The 17668-nt window shown below is 35.9% G+C and overlaps 2 protein-coding genes across 2 annotated transcripts; both read left to right on the forward strand.

The window, feature by feature from the left end:
- Positions 1-211: 211 nt before the first annotated feature.
- LOC113782042 (U11/U12 small nuclear ribonucleoprotein 48 kDa protein) lies at positions 212-5089 on the forward strand. The gene is made up of 5 exons (XM_027327954.1): positions 212-1476; positions 2177-2291; positions 2928-3035; positions 3713-4480; positions 4592-5089. Exons 1-4 carry the CDS (start codon positions 212-214, stop codon positions 4355-4357), a joined length of 2133 nt encoding a protein of 710 aa, XP_027183755.1. The 3' UTR covers positions 4358-4480; positions 4592-5089.
- Positions 5090-14490: 9401 nt separating this feature from the next.
- On the forward strand, positions 14491-17435 carry LOC113783312 (U-box domain-containing protein 9-like). The gene is made up of 3 exons (XM_027329406.1): positions 14491-14611; positions 14776-15062; positions 16071-17435. The coding sequence occupies exons 2-3, from the start codon at positions 14781-14783 to the stop codon at positions 17154-17156; spliced, it is 1368 nt and encodes a 455-aa protein (XP_027185207.1). The 5' UTR covers positions 14491-14611; positions 14776-14780; the 3' UTR covers positions 17157-17435.
- Positions 17436-17668: the final 233 nt, after the last annotated feature.

Raw genomic sequence — 17668 nt, forward strand, 5'->3', positions numbered from 1 at the left:
TGTATTAACAGAAGTTAAAAGTACAAAAAAGCACGGGACTCGGTTTATCGGTGCACATGAAATTAGTCCAGCAATTTAATTTATGTCAAGAAATTAAAGTACCACATTACTAGCAGAAAGTACTACTACAATCCGATTTCAAGCCACCACGCCCCTAATATAACCACATTTGACTCCACCGGCCGAACCCGCCATCAGATCTTCCCCAAAGATGAACCCGCCACTTCCTTTCCCTCCTTTTCACCCTCTGCCACCACCTCCCCCACCTTTCACCACCACCGCAGCTCCCGACCTCCCCACCGCCCTCTCCAATCTCACTTCTCTCCTCCACAACACTCAAGCCACCCTAAACTCCCTCTCTTCTCTCCTGCCATCTTCACCTCCATCCGCCGCCCTAATCCCTTGCCCTTTTAACACTAACCACCGCCTTCCCGCTTCCTCCATCTTCTCGCACTACCTCTCTTGCCCCTCCTCCCTGAGCCCCCTGAACCCCCAAGCTCTCCTTCACTCTCTGAACTACCCCAAAACCCTCCATTCTTCGTCGGAAAACTCCTTCACCCAGCCCCTCCAGAATCCTAGCTCTACCGAACTCTGCTTTTCGCTAGAAAACTATTTGAATTCACCTCAAGAAAGTCATTTTTATTCTAATTGTCCTGGGGCAGTTGTCATTACTCCTTATAAATATGATTTTTCATCCTCTCCACCTCCTATGCTCACATTGCCCGGGTTTTTATCCGCCGAATGTGCTAATTTTACACACGCTAATGGGCGTTTAGATGATAAGGGTTTTGATGTGTGGCCCATTAGGCTTCTCCCTTCGGAGATTTGGGCTGTTAGGAATGAAATTGAGGCTTGGGTTGGTTATCCTAGCTCGTATTCATATAGAGTGCTTATATGTATTTTGAGGTCGTGGAAGAGTAATTTGTCATTTTTGCACCCATGGATTATCGCGAATTCACCCAAATATGGCGTGGTTATTGATTTGGCAATGGTCCCTCATATACTCTTATTGTTTAGGTTTTGTTTGAAAGCTGTCACTAGGGAAGCTATTGGTTTTTTGGATTCTTTAATTAGTAGCAAAAGGGAGGATAAGATTCATTGTCCGGTTTTAAGTAAAGTAATGATGTGGTTAGGGTCCCAACTTGCTCTGTTGTATGGTGAAACTAATGGAAAGTTTTTGGCTATTGACATGTTCAAACAATGTGTTTTGGATTCAGCATTGAGCTCTTCATTTTTCCCTGTGGCAGAGATATCCAATGAATCCGCTAAATTGAATGAACTGGATGATAAGCTTGAAGGGCCAGTTGAAAAGTGTGGGAAGAATGAGAGAAATAGCATGGTGCATGAGACTGTTCAAAGCAGCGTGATTTTTGCTTCCCAGGTAGCTGCTGCTGTTGCTTCATTGTACGAGAGGTCTTGGCTTGAAGAGAAAATTAAGATGTTAAGGGATACACGGCCACTTACTGCATATCAACGGTATGCTGCTGTGAATTTGCTTGAAATAATTAGCTTTTCTATTTTGTCAAACTTATGATGCTGGAGCTGTAAATGTGTTAGTGTTGGTTAATTTGGACCATGGCTGTAGATGTGTGTTTTAGCTACTTAAGATTTTGCTGTATTTGCTGGTTCTTTGCCTCTTTCTCGAATATATAACTAGGAAATTACATGGGTTATTTACTTGGGAGGTGGCAGACAGTTATTCACTTTGGTTATTCAAATGGGTTATTTATTTTGGTTGTTTTTGATAGACGTATTTGTCAAGTGAGACACCATGGAAATTTGTTAGCACCTAGTAGCTAATGGATCTTGACGTTAGGCGGAAAGAGGCTTGAGAACCTTTGTTCTTGACTTGATGTTTCTTAAAATCCTTGAGACTTGACTTTGTAGCGGAACTATTTTCAATTCTTTCAGATCTCAAATTTTCTCTAGGTAGTTTAAGATTGTGGTGATAGAAAATATTGTTGTATGATTAGATAACTACTTTGTAGAAGCTGTCTATATAGTTGCTAATTTGTGCCCTGTGGTTTTTACAGTATGTGCTAGTAAATACTGTAAATTTCATTCCAATTTTCATTTTATCTCATCTTCTTCTTCTTTTTTCTTTGTGTCTTCTTTGAATGAATCTATTCATTGAACTGCATATGGAAGCTTCTTAAGGAGCTGATTTGTTTTGTAGAGCTGTAGAACATGAACACATATCTAGGAGAGCTGATGAGGAGCTGCTGAAACGTTCTGACTATAGACCTGTAATTGAACATGATGGGGTACTCTGGCAACAGGCACATAGCGAGGCAAGTTGGCTAAATGAGCCTATCAGTTAACATAACTGTGGTAGATTGAATTTAAATTGTTTTAAGATACTAGGCCTTGCAACTATAGTAATATAAATATTGACATGTGAAGGATGGATCTTTCAGAATTAAAAGATGAATTTCAAATAACATATTGTCTTTGATGGCCAAGACAACTTCTTTTACATATGGAACCTCATTTTAGTTTATCTCATGAAAAACTTTAAGCATAGGAGTTCTGTTTTAAATGAAATTTTGAATCCATTTGGGAGTCTGATAATTTTTGTGCTGTTATTTGCATTATTCTTTGTTCTGGGAGTGGGAAGTGACTTTTTTTGTTTTTTTTTCAAATACTGCTTTTTATCAAGTCAAATTTAGAAATTTTTCAACTTGACTACAAATGATGCTGCAATATCCCTTAAGCCCCGCGCATTTTATTGGTTCTTCCCTACTGGTGATGAGGCAAGTTAAATTTATCTTTTAAAACAAAAAGTTTGCTAACCATTTGGATTTCTGCTGGTACTTTGGCAAAGAGTGTTATGGCAACATGATGCCTTTCTGTGTGTGCTTATTGATAACAAGCTATTCTGTTCTTTATGTGCATTCTTCTTCTTAATATTCTCAGTATATATGCAGGAGCCAAATAGAGTAAAAACAAGAGAAGAGTTGCTGGCTGAGGAAAGAGATTATAAACGACGTAGAATGTCTTACCGTGGCAAAAAGATGAAACGAACAACAACGCAGGTAAAACACAGTTTAGGTCCAGCATGATGTTAGTTTTGGTTTAGATTTCTTTGATAAAATGTCTTAGATAGACTCTTTTGTCATTACATGATGCATTTTGAGGCTCACTACCTCCCTCATTAAAAGTCTATGGAGATCCTGGTGTTCATGACCTGAGGGTTAATGTTTACAATCCTTTAGCAGGATTTAATTAATATTTCTCTAAGACTCTTTTGTCATTACATGATGCATTTTGAGGCTCACTACCTCCCTCATTAAAAGTCTATGGAGATCCTGGTGTTCATGACCTGAGGGTTAATGTTTACAATCCTTTAGCAGGATTTAATTAATATTTCCAAACATTCCTCGTTTGAATTGAAATCGTCAATCAAGTTAGTTTGTGTTGTAGTTATTGCATTATCATTAATGGAAAATTGATAGGTTCCTCGTTTGAATTGAAACCATCAATCAAGTTCGTTTGTGTTGTAGTTACTGCATTATCCTTAATGAACAATTGATAGGTTTGTCTTTGTGAGCTTAAGTTATTCTACTAGGGTGGCTTATGCGTGTTGACATGACACAGACTGTGATGGTTGCTTTTCTACTTGTACTGCCTTCTTGGTGGTGTTTCTTTTTACAGTATTCCATTTGCACGCATTCCATCTTTGACGATGCCAAATTGGTTATCCTTCCTTCAGGTGATGAGAGATATAATAGATGAATTCATGGATAAAATTAAGCAAGCCAGTGGTCATAGTTTTCCAAAAGACGGTGAAAACACAGAAGCAAGGGCTTTCGAAGGTTCTTCTCTGCACAACAGTTCTTCAGATGCTCTTAAGCCTAGGAAAAGTGAAACAAAACTTGAGCTGATCGGAAATGAACAACATGTTTATGGAGCATCTTTACATTCTAATCATGCTCATGGATCCATACATTCTGAAGATAAGTATATTGAACATTATAAGCAACACAAACGTACTTCTCAGCGGCATGGTGAAAGTTTAGATGACAACAGAAGTACTAAAAGGTCAAGACATGACAGAAAGAGTTATTCCAGAAGCCCAGATCGACAGCGAAGTGGCTACCATTTGCATGGTTATACAAGGAATAGAGGGAGCCGAGATGATCCTGAAAGTTCTAGGGCAGCTATCTCAAGAAGCTCAGATACAAGTCGCAGCAAGTCAACTGAGCGAAAGACTAGCCGAAGAGAGGATGATGGGCGTAATTCAGAACTTAGAAATAGAGACAAAAGGAAGAAGCACAATGATATCACATCAGGTTCAGAGTTTGAGGACAGATATAATCCCTTGGAATCGCATGATGATTATGATGATGATGCTTAAACCTTGCAGCTATTTTATTGATTCACATCTGCAATGCTTGGATAATTTGAAGCAGTTCAATGTCTTCCATGATGGCTTTCCTGAACTATCTTTGAGATATTGAGTGGCTCTCTTGGTACTTTGGTAAGTTATTATTAACAAAAGATAATTTCCTGTTTAGTTTTTCAGGCAGCCAGTTAGATTTTTCATTTCCTCTTTGGCTTTTCAATGATGGGGCAGTACGATTTCTGACAGGTGTTGCAGTTTATCCACTCCTGTATCCTCTTCTGTATCCTTAGTTGTTAAAAGCTTTCTGGACATCAATTTTCTTCTGAATGCATGGCTTTAGTTTTTCCACATGCATTAAAGCAAATATTGTATTTCCTTGCTTCTTGGTCTATGCGTTCTGTTCATTTGTGCGTGCTCATCTGTCATATCTATTTATCTCAGTATGATATGCTTCTGTTATTGCGAATTTGGCTAATTACAGGTTGGCAATATCTTTAGTTGGATGAAAAGGTGCAGAGTATTGTGTGCGCTATGAATGTGTAGCATTAGCATGCTGGTTTCTGAGGTTTGCAGGGGAAGAAAGTGAGGTCTTTCTTCTAAGCAAGCAAAGCTTGCATGGTTTGCGCTACTTGTTTATCATTGTCTTGCCATCCTTGATTGGTTGCATGATGTTTACCAGCCTTGTTGTATTTACTGCAAAGATCTTGATTGTATATTTAAAAGTTCTGAGCCTCATTTAGATCCTTAGGTTACATAGGCTGAGTCCTCGTTTTTTATTTTTTTTAGTTAAATTGTTTTGGTTTATATTCATTCCAATCCGAGGGATAATTGACAAAGCGACTTGATTGATTACTAAGGGACGTGTAAATTCACAACTGTGGTGCTCTTAAGAAAATCCTGTGTCTCAGCAGCCCTTCACGCCAAAATATGAAGACAGCCAACGAACTAAGCCATATTCTTTCCCCTCTTTTTTGACTTCTAAATCTCTAGCTCTGTGAACGATCTGATGCAACTGATAAGCCTTCCAAATCTTGTACAATCTGGAAAATATCCGTTCTCATGGTAGTCTCAATGGATGGAGTAACATTCTTCCTCAATTAACCAAACCAGTCATCTCCCTCCTCCTCGCTCATCTGTTGCGCTGTTTCATCTTCGGTAAGCCTCGGAACCTCCTCGGACTCTGCATACCTCTTCTGCTTCCTCTGATCTTGCCTTCTTCCTTCCTCTCTGATGTTTTGACAAGAACGATGACCACTGCTTCTCCACAGCTATATAAATAATAATCCTTGAGGGCATTGTAAAGTCTGTACGCACACCAGTGGTTGAGTCCCTTGATACTGTCATGGTACACAAAAAGATATTCAGTTTTCTGTAGTAGACAAGCAAACTGGGAAGTGGTAAATGCAATTTTCATATTCTCCCTCAATAGCACGATCCGACACCCCAAATATCAACAAATTATCCTCCTCCAACCATAAATTATCCACCATTCGCTGGCTTACCTCTTTCGGCCCACAGGCAGCTCCTGCGAATGCCGGCGTTAGAGGGATGAGGAGGATATCGTGCAGCGACGCTTGAGCTGATTCAGTTCCCTGCCCCTCTCAGAAAGCTTATCTGAGCCATAGAATATTGGAAGTAGAACTCTTATGTGTATTAATGTTCAACGTTCCTGAATGGAATAAAAAAAAATTCTGCATGTATTTATTGTACAGAATCTGCGTAGCATTAATAGCTTTCTTTGCACAGATCAAGATGGAACCGTTGCGCAAATAGATGATCTAATTAAAGTTTGGCGAATTCAGATGTAAATCAAAGAATAAAACATATTCCCGAGAAAGAGTTAATCAAGAAGAACCAAATCTAGTTAGTTTGTGTTTCAAGTGCATGCATGCACGCCAAGAAGTTGACCGACACAGACACTTGTTCATTCTGTATCAGTATCACTTCTGGTAGAGCTCGAATTCACAGTTCTAAAGAAGAATTACACAACGCAATCAATCAATCATATGCAGGCACATTAATTAACACGTCAATAGAACATTAGGTTATATACTCATAAATATGTAATATGCATATGTAAGTGGTGAGATCCAAAATTTCAAGTAGGGCTGCAAACGAATCGAGTTGCTCGCGAGCGGCTCGAGTCAAAATCGAGCTCGAACTCAAACTCAAAATATTAAGCTCCGGCTCGCGAGCTCGAGTATATATATATATATATATATATTATTTTAAGTATATATTTTTTTTATTTTAAGTATATATATATTTTTAAATTTTTAATTTTAATAGTAAAATTACATATATATCCTTAATATTTTATTATTTATTAAGAAAAAAATTTTATTTTATTTATTTTTTAAAAAATGAAATAATTATTTTTTTATTTTTTTCGAGCTCGAGCTCGAGCTCTAACTTGAAATTGTCAGCTCGTCGAGCTCTAGCTCGAGTTTGAGTTCAATGAAATTATGTCGAAACTCGGCTCGATTAGGCCAAAACTCGATTCGACTCGGCTCGTTTGCAGTCCTAATTTCAAGTGTTTCGGTGTCATATGTAAATTCGAATACAAATCCAAAGATCAAGACACCTGCAATTTGAGAATAATAAACAGTAATAACTGCACGTTGCAATTGATGGTTCAAATGGGGTCGTAGTTCAGCCCCAATCCATGCCATCTATTTACATTGGATGGCTAGATCGGGCCGAGCAAATGTACCCTTGTTCGAGTCATAAAAAACACAGTGCACTAGCCGATCTTATAGATATATATATCGGTTTGGCGTCTCACAAAAACGTGAGCTTCACAATGAGGTCCATAATTCTGCTTCTATGGTAGAAGTCTTGGTGTGACAGTAGGAGGATCTGTAAATTCAATGGTGGAAAATGGTGCTTGTGAATTGTGACTAATTAATTTGGAGAGAAAGGTGTAAGAATACACACACCTAACACCATTTAAATTTAAGGGATAATTTCACAAACCTCCCCTGAGGTTTCTGACACTTGCACTGAGACCCCTCTAGGTTTTAAAAATTTCACCTAGCTCCCTTGCTTTTCAAATTTGGTAACAATTCAGTCCAATTAGGATTAAAATATTACTATCATGATAGATATGACATTTATATTCCATGAATACCTTCTTCCTCCCTATATTAGTACAAGATTACTTGTTAATAAAAACCTACTAGTTTTCATTTCGTAATAATATTAGTGTAACACTTTTTGAATTTCACTTATAAACATTTATGTATTTAATATAAATTAAATGATTCAAAGTAAAATACTCATAAATAGCTAGTACTTTATTCATATAATGGAAGAAACTCGTAAATAACTGGTATGTTATGGACAATTTTTTTCTATTTTCAAATACTTCATTTATATTAAATACAAAACATACTAGTTTTCCTTTCGTAAAAATATTTGTGTGACGGCTTTTGAATTTTACTTGCAAATATTTATGTATTTAACATAAATTAAATGATTCAGAATAAAATACCCATAAAAATCTGGTACTTGGTTCAGATAATAGACAAATGCCATAAAGAGTTGGTACTTTATGGGATATTTCTTTTTACTCATAAATAGCTATTACTTTGTTCGTGTAATAGAGGAAACTCATAAAGAACTAATATGTTATGGGCAATTTTTTTTTTTTTACTTTTATGTATTTAATTTATGTTAAATACAAAACCTACTAGTTTTCCTTTCGTAAAAATATTAGTATATCACTTTTTAAAATTTTACTTACAAACATTTATGTATTTAACATAAATTATATGATTCAGAGTAAAATGCCTATAAATAGCTAGTATTTTATTCATATAATAGAAGAAACCCGTAAAGAGTTGGTAAAAAGTGGGTAATTTCTTTTTTTACTTTCACGTATTTAATTTATGTTAAATACAAAACCTACTAGTTTCCCTTTCGTAATAATATTAGTGTAACACTTTTTAAATTTCACTTATAAACATTTATGTATTTAATATAAATTAAATGATTCAAAGAAAATACTCATAAATAGCTAGTACTTTATTCATATAATGGAAGAAACTCGTAAAGAACTGATATGTTATGGATTTTTTTTTTACTTTCAAATACTTCATTTATATTAAATACAAAACATGCTAGTTTTCCTTTCGTAAAAATATTTGTGTAACGGCTTTTGAATTTTATTTGTAAATATTTATGTATTTAACATAAATTAAATGATTCAAAATAAAATACCCATAATCATCTCTACCTTTTTATTAACAAGCAATCTTGTACTAATATAGGGAGGAAGAGGGTATTCATGGAATATAAATGTCATATCTATCATGATAGTAATATTTTAATCCTAATTAGACTGAATTGTTACCAAATTTGAAAAGCAAGGGAGCTATGTGGAATTTTTAAAACCTTGAGGGGTCTTAGTGCAAGTGTCAGAAACCTCAAGGGAGGTTTGTGAAATTATCCCTAACTTTAAAGAGGAGGAGGAGGAGGAGTAAGCCCCACGATAAGGTCCACATCTACGTAAGGACAAGACCCAAGCTATAACTAAAAGTGCACCAGTATTGTAGGACCTGTATAGTTAATGGCGTTTCTGACTGATTGGGAGTTCACTTCATGGATTGCTGCCGCCCAAGTTGGAGGAGGATGGGGGTTTTCTGGTTCAATCTCCAATGAGAATGATTGGGCAACTTTGGAAAGGCAGCATCAAAAAATTGAAAAAATCGTCCACCGATGCTGAATCTGATGATGATAGGTAGAATCTTCTTAGCATCAAGAGACAACAAAATACCTTTGCTTCTGACACTGGTGTCCACTCTGTCTGGCGCTGTGAACTGTCTTTTTTCTAAATTCTGCTTATCTGCTACGTGTAAGCCCTGTGTTAAAGTTGGAAGAAGTCGGGAGATGTCACCATCTCCCAGAAGACTAATGTCCATACAAGCACGTGTAGACCTGCACCCAATGAAACGAAAATAGTAAACTCTTGCCTTGTTCTATTATCACCACGTTGCTTGTCGATCTATCTAATATCTGTCTGTTGCTGTAGTTTGATTTCTATTCTCAGATGATCATTAAGCTTAATTAACCTCCTGGAGGTCGACAAGAACAAAAGGCAACGAGGGACGGGGATTTCCTCCCCATCACTTTGATACCGAAATTGAGAGGAGAATTGAGATGACATCCATCGTTTGTAATAGAGGGCGAAGTTATTAGTCATTGAATCCAGGATGTGTCCGTAGATTGTAAACATTCGTTGTTTGTTTGTTCAGCACTACTTATTATCATAGCGCATCAGATTGATTTAGGTCACATCAATCAGTCGCATCATATCTTTTTTAGACATCTCAAATCTATTCCGTATACGTACGGGAACTAAATCTACTCGATACAATTCGAATCCAAGGTATTTGTCGAGATTGCAGATTGATTTAGGTCACATCAATCAGTCGCATCATATCTATCTTTTTTGGACATCTCAAATCTATTCCGTATACGTACAGGAACTAAATCTATTCGATACAATTCGAATCCAAGGTATTTGTCGAGGTTGCAGATTGATTTAGGTCACATCAATCAGTCGCATCATATCTTTTTTAGACATCTCAAATCTATTCCGTATATGTACACAAACTAAATCTACTCGATACAATTCGAGTCCAAAGTATCTGTCGAGGTTGCAGTTTGGGTCCCACATCTAGTATAATTAAGGTTTCGTTTGAGCATTTTTCTTTTACGATTTCTGAAAAATATTCTATATACATATTTCTAGCCACATTTTTATTTCATATACATAACATATTAAAAAAAATTTTATAAATTTTATTTCTAAACTAGTGTTATATACACACACGCATACATGCAAGAAGTGAAGTTTAAATTTGAATTAAAATTACATGCCATGCATCCATACTCGGTTAGCACATACACTAACTTCAGCGCGTACAGCATTAAGTCAGTAGCGGATCTAAAGTTGGTTAGACGTTAAAATGAGAAGCCGTCCTAGAACCGAATGTTACACGCGTTTGGAAACCAAAATAACTTTTTAATTAATATAAGCCGAGTACCAAATCAGGGTCAGTTGGGGTTGGTTGCGTTACAGGCGTAGCGACAATATAATAATTTGTATCACGCGGCATGGGTCGCTCCCTCATTCGCGGACGTCCGTTCACCACCGTCACGAAAGGACGCATGCCATTGCCAAGTGCCAATTGCCGTGCATATTCTAAGATTTTCGTTCGTCCATCTGATTCTGTGTCCTTCTTTGTTGAGTTTCTCTTTTACATGGTCAATCGAGCAATTTAAATTAGAACAAGGCCGATCTTCACACTTTTAGTAACCACCAAGCTTTGGCTCAATGCCCGCTAAAAAAAAATGATTTTATCTCTCTTTAAATTGTAGGTCGTAAGTTCGAATCTCACCTACAGCGAAGAATCCCTTTAGTCCAGTCGAATCTGTATATTTGCTAATTTTTTTTTTTCCTAAAATATGATAGATTAGGTTATAGAAATAAATTCAAAAGAGATGTCTGAAAAATTGGATTATAGAATAAGATAGATTAAATTATGGTTGCAGAGGAGGGGGTTCAAACCTCACCTGCTTTAAAAAAAAATTAAAAGAGGTGGCAGAGCAGCCTTCTAGTTTAATCGAATCTGCATACTTACTAATTCATTGTACAGTCTCTTTATCCTCCTCCTTCCTGTAGAATAAATAGATTAAGTTATAAAGATATTATCGTTGTGCAGGAGAGGGGGGGGGGGTTTGAACCTTATCTACTTTGAATTTACTTTGAAAAAAATTCAAGGAGGTGTAAAGGAAGCCCATTGAGCCATTGAATCTATATATTTGTTAGTATCTTATACAGTCTCTTTAGGCTCCCTCTCCAACCCCTTATACAGGTTCTTTAGATTCTCTCGTTCTGTAAAATATGATATATTAGGTTATAAGAATGTTATCATTACAGTTAAAAATATATATATATCTTGCCAGCTCTGCTAAGGATGATGGTAATATAATATGCTACGTAATCCTCTCGTTTCATGTGGCTTTCTCATGGAATATAAGTTTGGCCAATTTCGTGTTTGCTTCATTTTATGATTACAAAAAGTGTCACTTCAAAGTACTTTTGTTTGTCTTCCACTCACATTATGACTCCCATGATGATTCTTTGACTCACATCCGAGTAAGGATGACAAATTTCAGCCATGGGATTTCCGCAAGAGGTTGTTTTTAAGAACAGTAAGAACATGACAAAGATCCAATTTCGTAATCATTCATTGTTTTTTTGCTAAATTTAAAAAGAAAGGAATTTTGTCTTTGCTATCCATTTCGAGTTACTAATTCATATTACTTTCAATAATTGGAAGGGAAACAAAAAAAAAAATTGTAAGCCACTAAATATGCTGTGTTGAAAGGTTAATTTGTGCTCTAGAATTATTAGAAAAGGACAGCACCATTCAGTAGTATTGTAGCTTTCAAGTCCATGCATATAAAATATGAAAAGAAGACAATAATATATAGGCACATCCTTTTCTACGTTTCCTAAAATTACATTAGTGTTAAGAGACATAAAAGAAGCATAATATCCAGTTTTCATGATAAAAGAAATTTTATCATTCAATTGTTTGGATAGGGTATTATTTGAAATAATTACTGTAGCACTTTTTGTGATGTGATGTATGTGAGATAAAAAGGTAATTGGGAAGATAAAAAGTTGTATTGAAAATTGTAATGGTGATGTCAGCAAATATATTTGACCAAATAATCTGCTGTCCAAACAAATATTTATCCACGAAAGCTTTTTTTTAATTCATAAAAAAAACAAAAAATGAAAAAGAAAGAGGGGGTAGGAGGGCAGTCTTCTTCCTTTGATAATGAGAGTGAGGTATAGGACTGGGGTATGGTCACTTTTTTATTCTTTAATTCTTCAATCAAATAGTAGACAATTAGTAAAGTTAACAGACCAATTTTTGACCAATCAAATCCCATGATGACCACTACATTAGTCTAGAACTTCTCATTAAAAAAAAAGAAAAAAAAGAAAAGCAGTCACATATCACCTCACATAATGTTCAAATTAATTACCAATGCCTTGAAGAGATGCAATTAAGGTATATGACTCAGTCAATTGATATTACATTTCTTTGCTTCACATGACATGATAGTAACATTTGTCATATAAAAAGGAGATTTTGGAGCTGGTTACTGTGGATGTTGCATGGTAGTAAATGATATCTTGTAGTTGTAGATAGCTTTGTATGTACTGAGCAATGCCAATTTAATAATGAACCCTTTTTTTAGAGTAATACATATCATTACGTACCATCTAATTTAGTCAATTTAATATCACTTTTTTGTACGTCGTTGATTTTTTTTATTTTTTTTATAAAAAAAGGGCTTAACTGAGTTGTGCTTACTTAGTTAGACACTCTTTAAGAGAGACCTCAGTTTTATTTATTTATTTATTTATTTTTGGTAGAGGAATACTTAATTGAAGAGGGTGTCCAAATGGAAGAATACGATAAATGCAGATTGCAAGTTAAGTGCAATTCAATCAGAAAAATCCATAAATATTAGTTATCAATTCTTTTAGGAATATGTAATTCATTTGAAAAAAAATCTAAATGGAGACGGTACAATAATTGTAACTAGCTATTGAGACGCATTCGATGCATGTGCAACTTGTCAAAAAATATTTTTAATTGAAAGAATCACAAAAATAGTGCAAGCAAATATAACTATTTTATGTAATATGTAATAAAAAAAAGTGTATTAAACAAAAATATGTACAATTGAAAGTAAAAAAAAAAAAAAAAACCATCTGTAAGGGACAACATGAGAATTGGAGGAAGATAGTTTACAAAAAAAACTGGATGTAATTTAAGTATGAGTATCCGTTAGAAAAATCTTTAGAAAAAAGAATAAAAAATGCATCTAATGGGTGGTTCATTTATCAAAAGGTTTTGTTCATAAATGTAAATGTTAACATCATAAGATAATTATACCGTGTGTAATTTACCAATAACATTATTATTAACCTTTACAAGAACCCACCACTTCACCCAGGGCCATAGCAATTTTATATACACTTTATATTAGGACTATCATTGGGATCGGACCAATCCGAGTTCGCGGTCGTTTGCCCCGAAAAATGTCCGATGAGTTCGACCTTTTGGTGAGTTAATCTAAGGTTGAGTCTAAAAAATAAGCCCGAATTAAATATGAGTCGAACTTGGATCTCATTAGGCTCACACCTGATATAGGTCCGGCCCGATTTATATAATATTTATATTTTGATATTACGTATAATTATATATCCAAATATATTATTACTAAATACTAAATATATACATATTACAAAATACAAAAATACATCTGAAAACTCTTCTACGAGCTTTCTTGAGAGATAATATTAGTAATACATAACTGAATCTCCAACTTTTTTTATTGGTTGATTTCTTTTTGATCTATAAATACAAATCATCAAGCATGTTTGGATTCAAATCACAACACTATAAAGAAGTTCCAACTTTTGAAAATGTATTAACTTATGACTGCATGTTTTATTATTATTTTTCATGTATTTTGAACGAATTAGATATAAATATTGTTGAAAATTTTTTGGTTTATATACTTTTTAAGAACTATTACTTGTTCATGTTTAGTTTTAATGTTATAGTTTTATAAATGTTAAATTAGTTTTACAACTTAATAGTTATAGTAATTATATTCAGAAAATTAAGGTGTAATAAGTGAAATTGGGTTAAATTCAAATAAGGCTCACAACCGAAATATTATGTGAGTTGAATATGAGTTTCACATTTATTAATCTAAAACTCATAACTCAAAACTCAAAAATATTACAAATTAAATGAGTTGAATTCGAACTTACGAAAGTCCGGCTCATTAGGCCGGATTGACAGGTCTACTTTATACAGCAGCAAGAGCCGATTCAGATGTATGTAAACTCATAATGCATTTTTCACCGCTCACCAAATCATTCACTAATTAGTAATTAATTTGGGGTTATCCCCCAACCAGAGATTATCTGTCTATTAATAGAAATGTACACCTTCCTTTAGAAACCTTGTTCCCCTGTTTATTCTACCGACACATGGTGAAGAGTAAAAGTCAAGTAGGAATAATAGTCGTATTTGTTTCGTAATTCCCCGAGTAAAGTCCAGGAGGCGCCGACGACCTCATCCCATCGAGCCATCTCCACAATTTCAAAATCCACCAACAAAAGGGGTTCTTTTATAAAAGACGACAAAGCAAGAAAAGAGAGTATGGAAGAAGAACTAGTTGTTGTTGTCCTAGTAGAGTAGGCTTATGCTGGGCACCACCAACTTTCTTCTTCTTGTTTATTCTTGAATTCCAACTGCAGTTTCCATTCTTCTTTTTGCTTAAATCCCTGTTCCCAATTTGTATTTTCATATTTTGTGGTGTAGATAAGATGGCCAAGACAACAACAGAAAAAGGGGCGGTTTTGGAAGTAAAAACTACAGCAGAACAGCTCAAGAGGGAACTGCAGATATTGGTACAGAGTATTGTGGAAGAAGATGATTATGCATTGGAAGCCGCTGATCGTGCCATGCAGGCTCTGTCTTGTTTGAAAGAATTGAAGCTGAAGCATTCCAACCCACAAAGCCTTTTGCTTACTCTTCCACCTCCTGAATTTAGATGTCCTCTTTCTGGACAACTCATGATTGACCCTGTTGTCATAGCCTCTGGCCAGGTTGGTAGATTCCCTATTAATCTTCTGTTCAAGATTGAAACTTTTTCTTGGTGTCTTTGATATTTCTTGAAACTTTTTCTTGGTGTCTTTGATATTTCTGTCTTTTCATTCAATTTTCTTGTTAATTCTCCCCTTTTCTTGTGATTATTTGGTGTTCAAAGGTTCAAAATTCTCTTTTTTCTTGTCAATGCCAGTGTCTTCTTCTTTGATTCTGAGATAACTAGAAATGTATAAAGTAATCAACCAACAAAAACTTATTTCTTCTAGTAAGACTCTTGCGGATCATTGGTCACCACTTGTGCCTTGTCTGCAGGATATTAAGTGTTTGATTAAAATTTCATGTTTTAAAGACTTTCAATAGCTTTCACCGTTCTGGCAAAAGAACGTACAGGTTTGTGACCAAGTGTAAATAGTTAATTAATTAGTGAACAGTGACATGAGGTTGGGGTTATGCACTTCTTTATTAAAGTACGGTTGATGTGACAATGGAGGAAAATCTGATAGGGTTATGCCTCTTTTTTTTTTTTTTAAATAATTGTCTTGTTAAAGTCTCGTAGATCATGAAGTAAACATGGACCAACAAAACCAGTGGCGCAGAAATATCTGTGGTCATCCCCCAGAAGTCTTTTTTTTTTGGAGTCATCCCCTAGAAGTTGTTGAACAGATGCAAAGGGCACATTTTCCTTTCCATGCATTATTGTAGTAGTGTAGGTCCATGAACATTGTGACCTTACTGGCAGAATTTTCTAGGCTGGCGAAATTTTCAAAAAGTCAGGTTGAATCCTTTCAGTGATGTTTGAATTTGATGAAAGTAAATTTTCAATTATTACCGATTATGCATTGTGAATAGTCAGAAGCTAAGCAAATTTGTTGGGATAGGAAAAGTTAAAATTGCGGGTCAAATTGAATTTCGTCACTGTAGTTCAGCAATTGGATTTCCAGATTTTAGGCTGTGCTGAAATGTTGTGTCATTTTCAAGAGAACCAACATTTGTGATCTGTTCTGCAGACGTTTGATCGGCCATTCATCCAAAACTGGCTGAATGAGGGAAATCGGACCTGCCCTCAAACAGAACAAGTTCTTTCGCATATGATTCTGGTTCCTAATGTCCTGCTCAAGGATATGATTTCTAGATGGAGCAGAGAACATGGAATTCAGCTTCCTACCCCTGTACAAGATGTTGATGAAGAAAAAGCAATTGCAAATGCTGATCGAGGACGTTTGAGTTCGCTGCTTGAGAAACTTTCCTCGTCTGCTGTTTCTGATCAGAAGATTGCTGCAAAAGAGATTAGGCAACTAACAAAGCGGTCGCCATCTTTCCGAGTTCTTTTTGGGGAGATTACTAATGCCATTTCCTATTTGATTGAACCACTTGCATCAGGGAAGCCTGATATTGATCCTGATTTAGAAGAGGATTTGATCACAACAATTTTGAATCTGTCAATACTTGACACTAACAAAAAGTTATTTGCTGAGAATCCAGCAGGGATTCCTCTTCTTATTGAGGCCCTCAAATTTGAAAGGATTGAGACAAGGAGCAATGCTGCTGCAGCTCTTTTCACCCTATCAGCCATTGATTCAAATAAATACATGATTGGCGAATTGGGCGCTCTCAAGCCTTTGATTGAGCTTCTGGAAGAAGGACATCCACCAGCAATGAAGGATGCAGCTTCAGCAATCTTCAGTTTATGCGTTGTTCTTGAGAACAAGAGTAGGGCGGTGTCTGATGGAGCAGTTGGGGTCATTATGAAGAAGATCGTTGACCATTTGCTCATGGATGAGCTCTTGGCTATTCTTGCAATGCTGGCCAGCCATCAGAAGGCGATTGAGGAGATGGCGGAACTCGGTGCGCTGTCTTTCCTGCTCAATGTCATCAGGGAGAAAACAAGCGAACGCAACAAAGAGAACTGCATTGCAATCCTCTATACAATGTGTTTTTACGACAGAGCAAAATTGAGAGAGATCAGAAAAGAGGAGGATGCAAATGGGACTATTTCTCAGCTTGCACTGAATGGAACTTCCAGAGCCAAAAGGAAGGCGCTCGGCCTTCTTGAGCGAATAAATCGATATGCTGCCATTTCCAACACTGCTTGAAATAGATCTTCTTAGGCCATTGTACATTCCTTTCACCCATCGTAAGTAACCATGCTTCATTCTATACCTACACCTATCATAAGTTTTGTGTAAACTATACAAATAAATTCACCTTAGTTTCCTATCCATTTTAGAAAGTCCCGTACCTTGCTGTTTTCACTGCGCCATGTGCATACAGGAATGTGGGAAACTGTAGATCCCCCATATGACAACTCTTTCATGGGACTTAACATGACATGCACAGTGTTTCTTGATTTTGTCATATTGCTTCATTAATCACATTGCTGGTCTAACATTTACAGCAATAGGATAGAATTTGCAAGAATGAAGGATATTTCTCCTCCACCCTATTTGGTCTTGGGCATTTGAATCAATTTGGTAGAGAATCAAATCAATGTCTCTTCTATAGTGCTGCCAGAATCACTCCAATAAAGCAATTATGCTTTAACTGCTCTGATCACGCGGAATTTTGTCTGGGTTCACTTAACTGCTGATGATGCTATCGCACCTAA

This window comes from Coffea eugenioides, chromosome 9 (assembly GCF_003713205.1).
Source record: "Coffea eugenioides isolate CCC68of chromosome 9, Ceug_1.0, whole genome shotgun sequence".
Classification (NCBI taxonomy): Eukaryota; Viridiplantae; Streptophyta; class Magnoliopsida; order Gentianales; family Rubiaceae; genus Coffea; species Coffea eugenioides.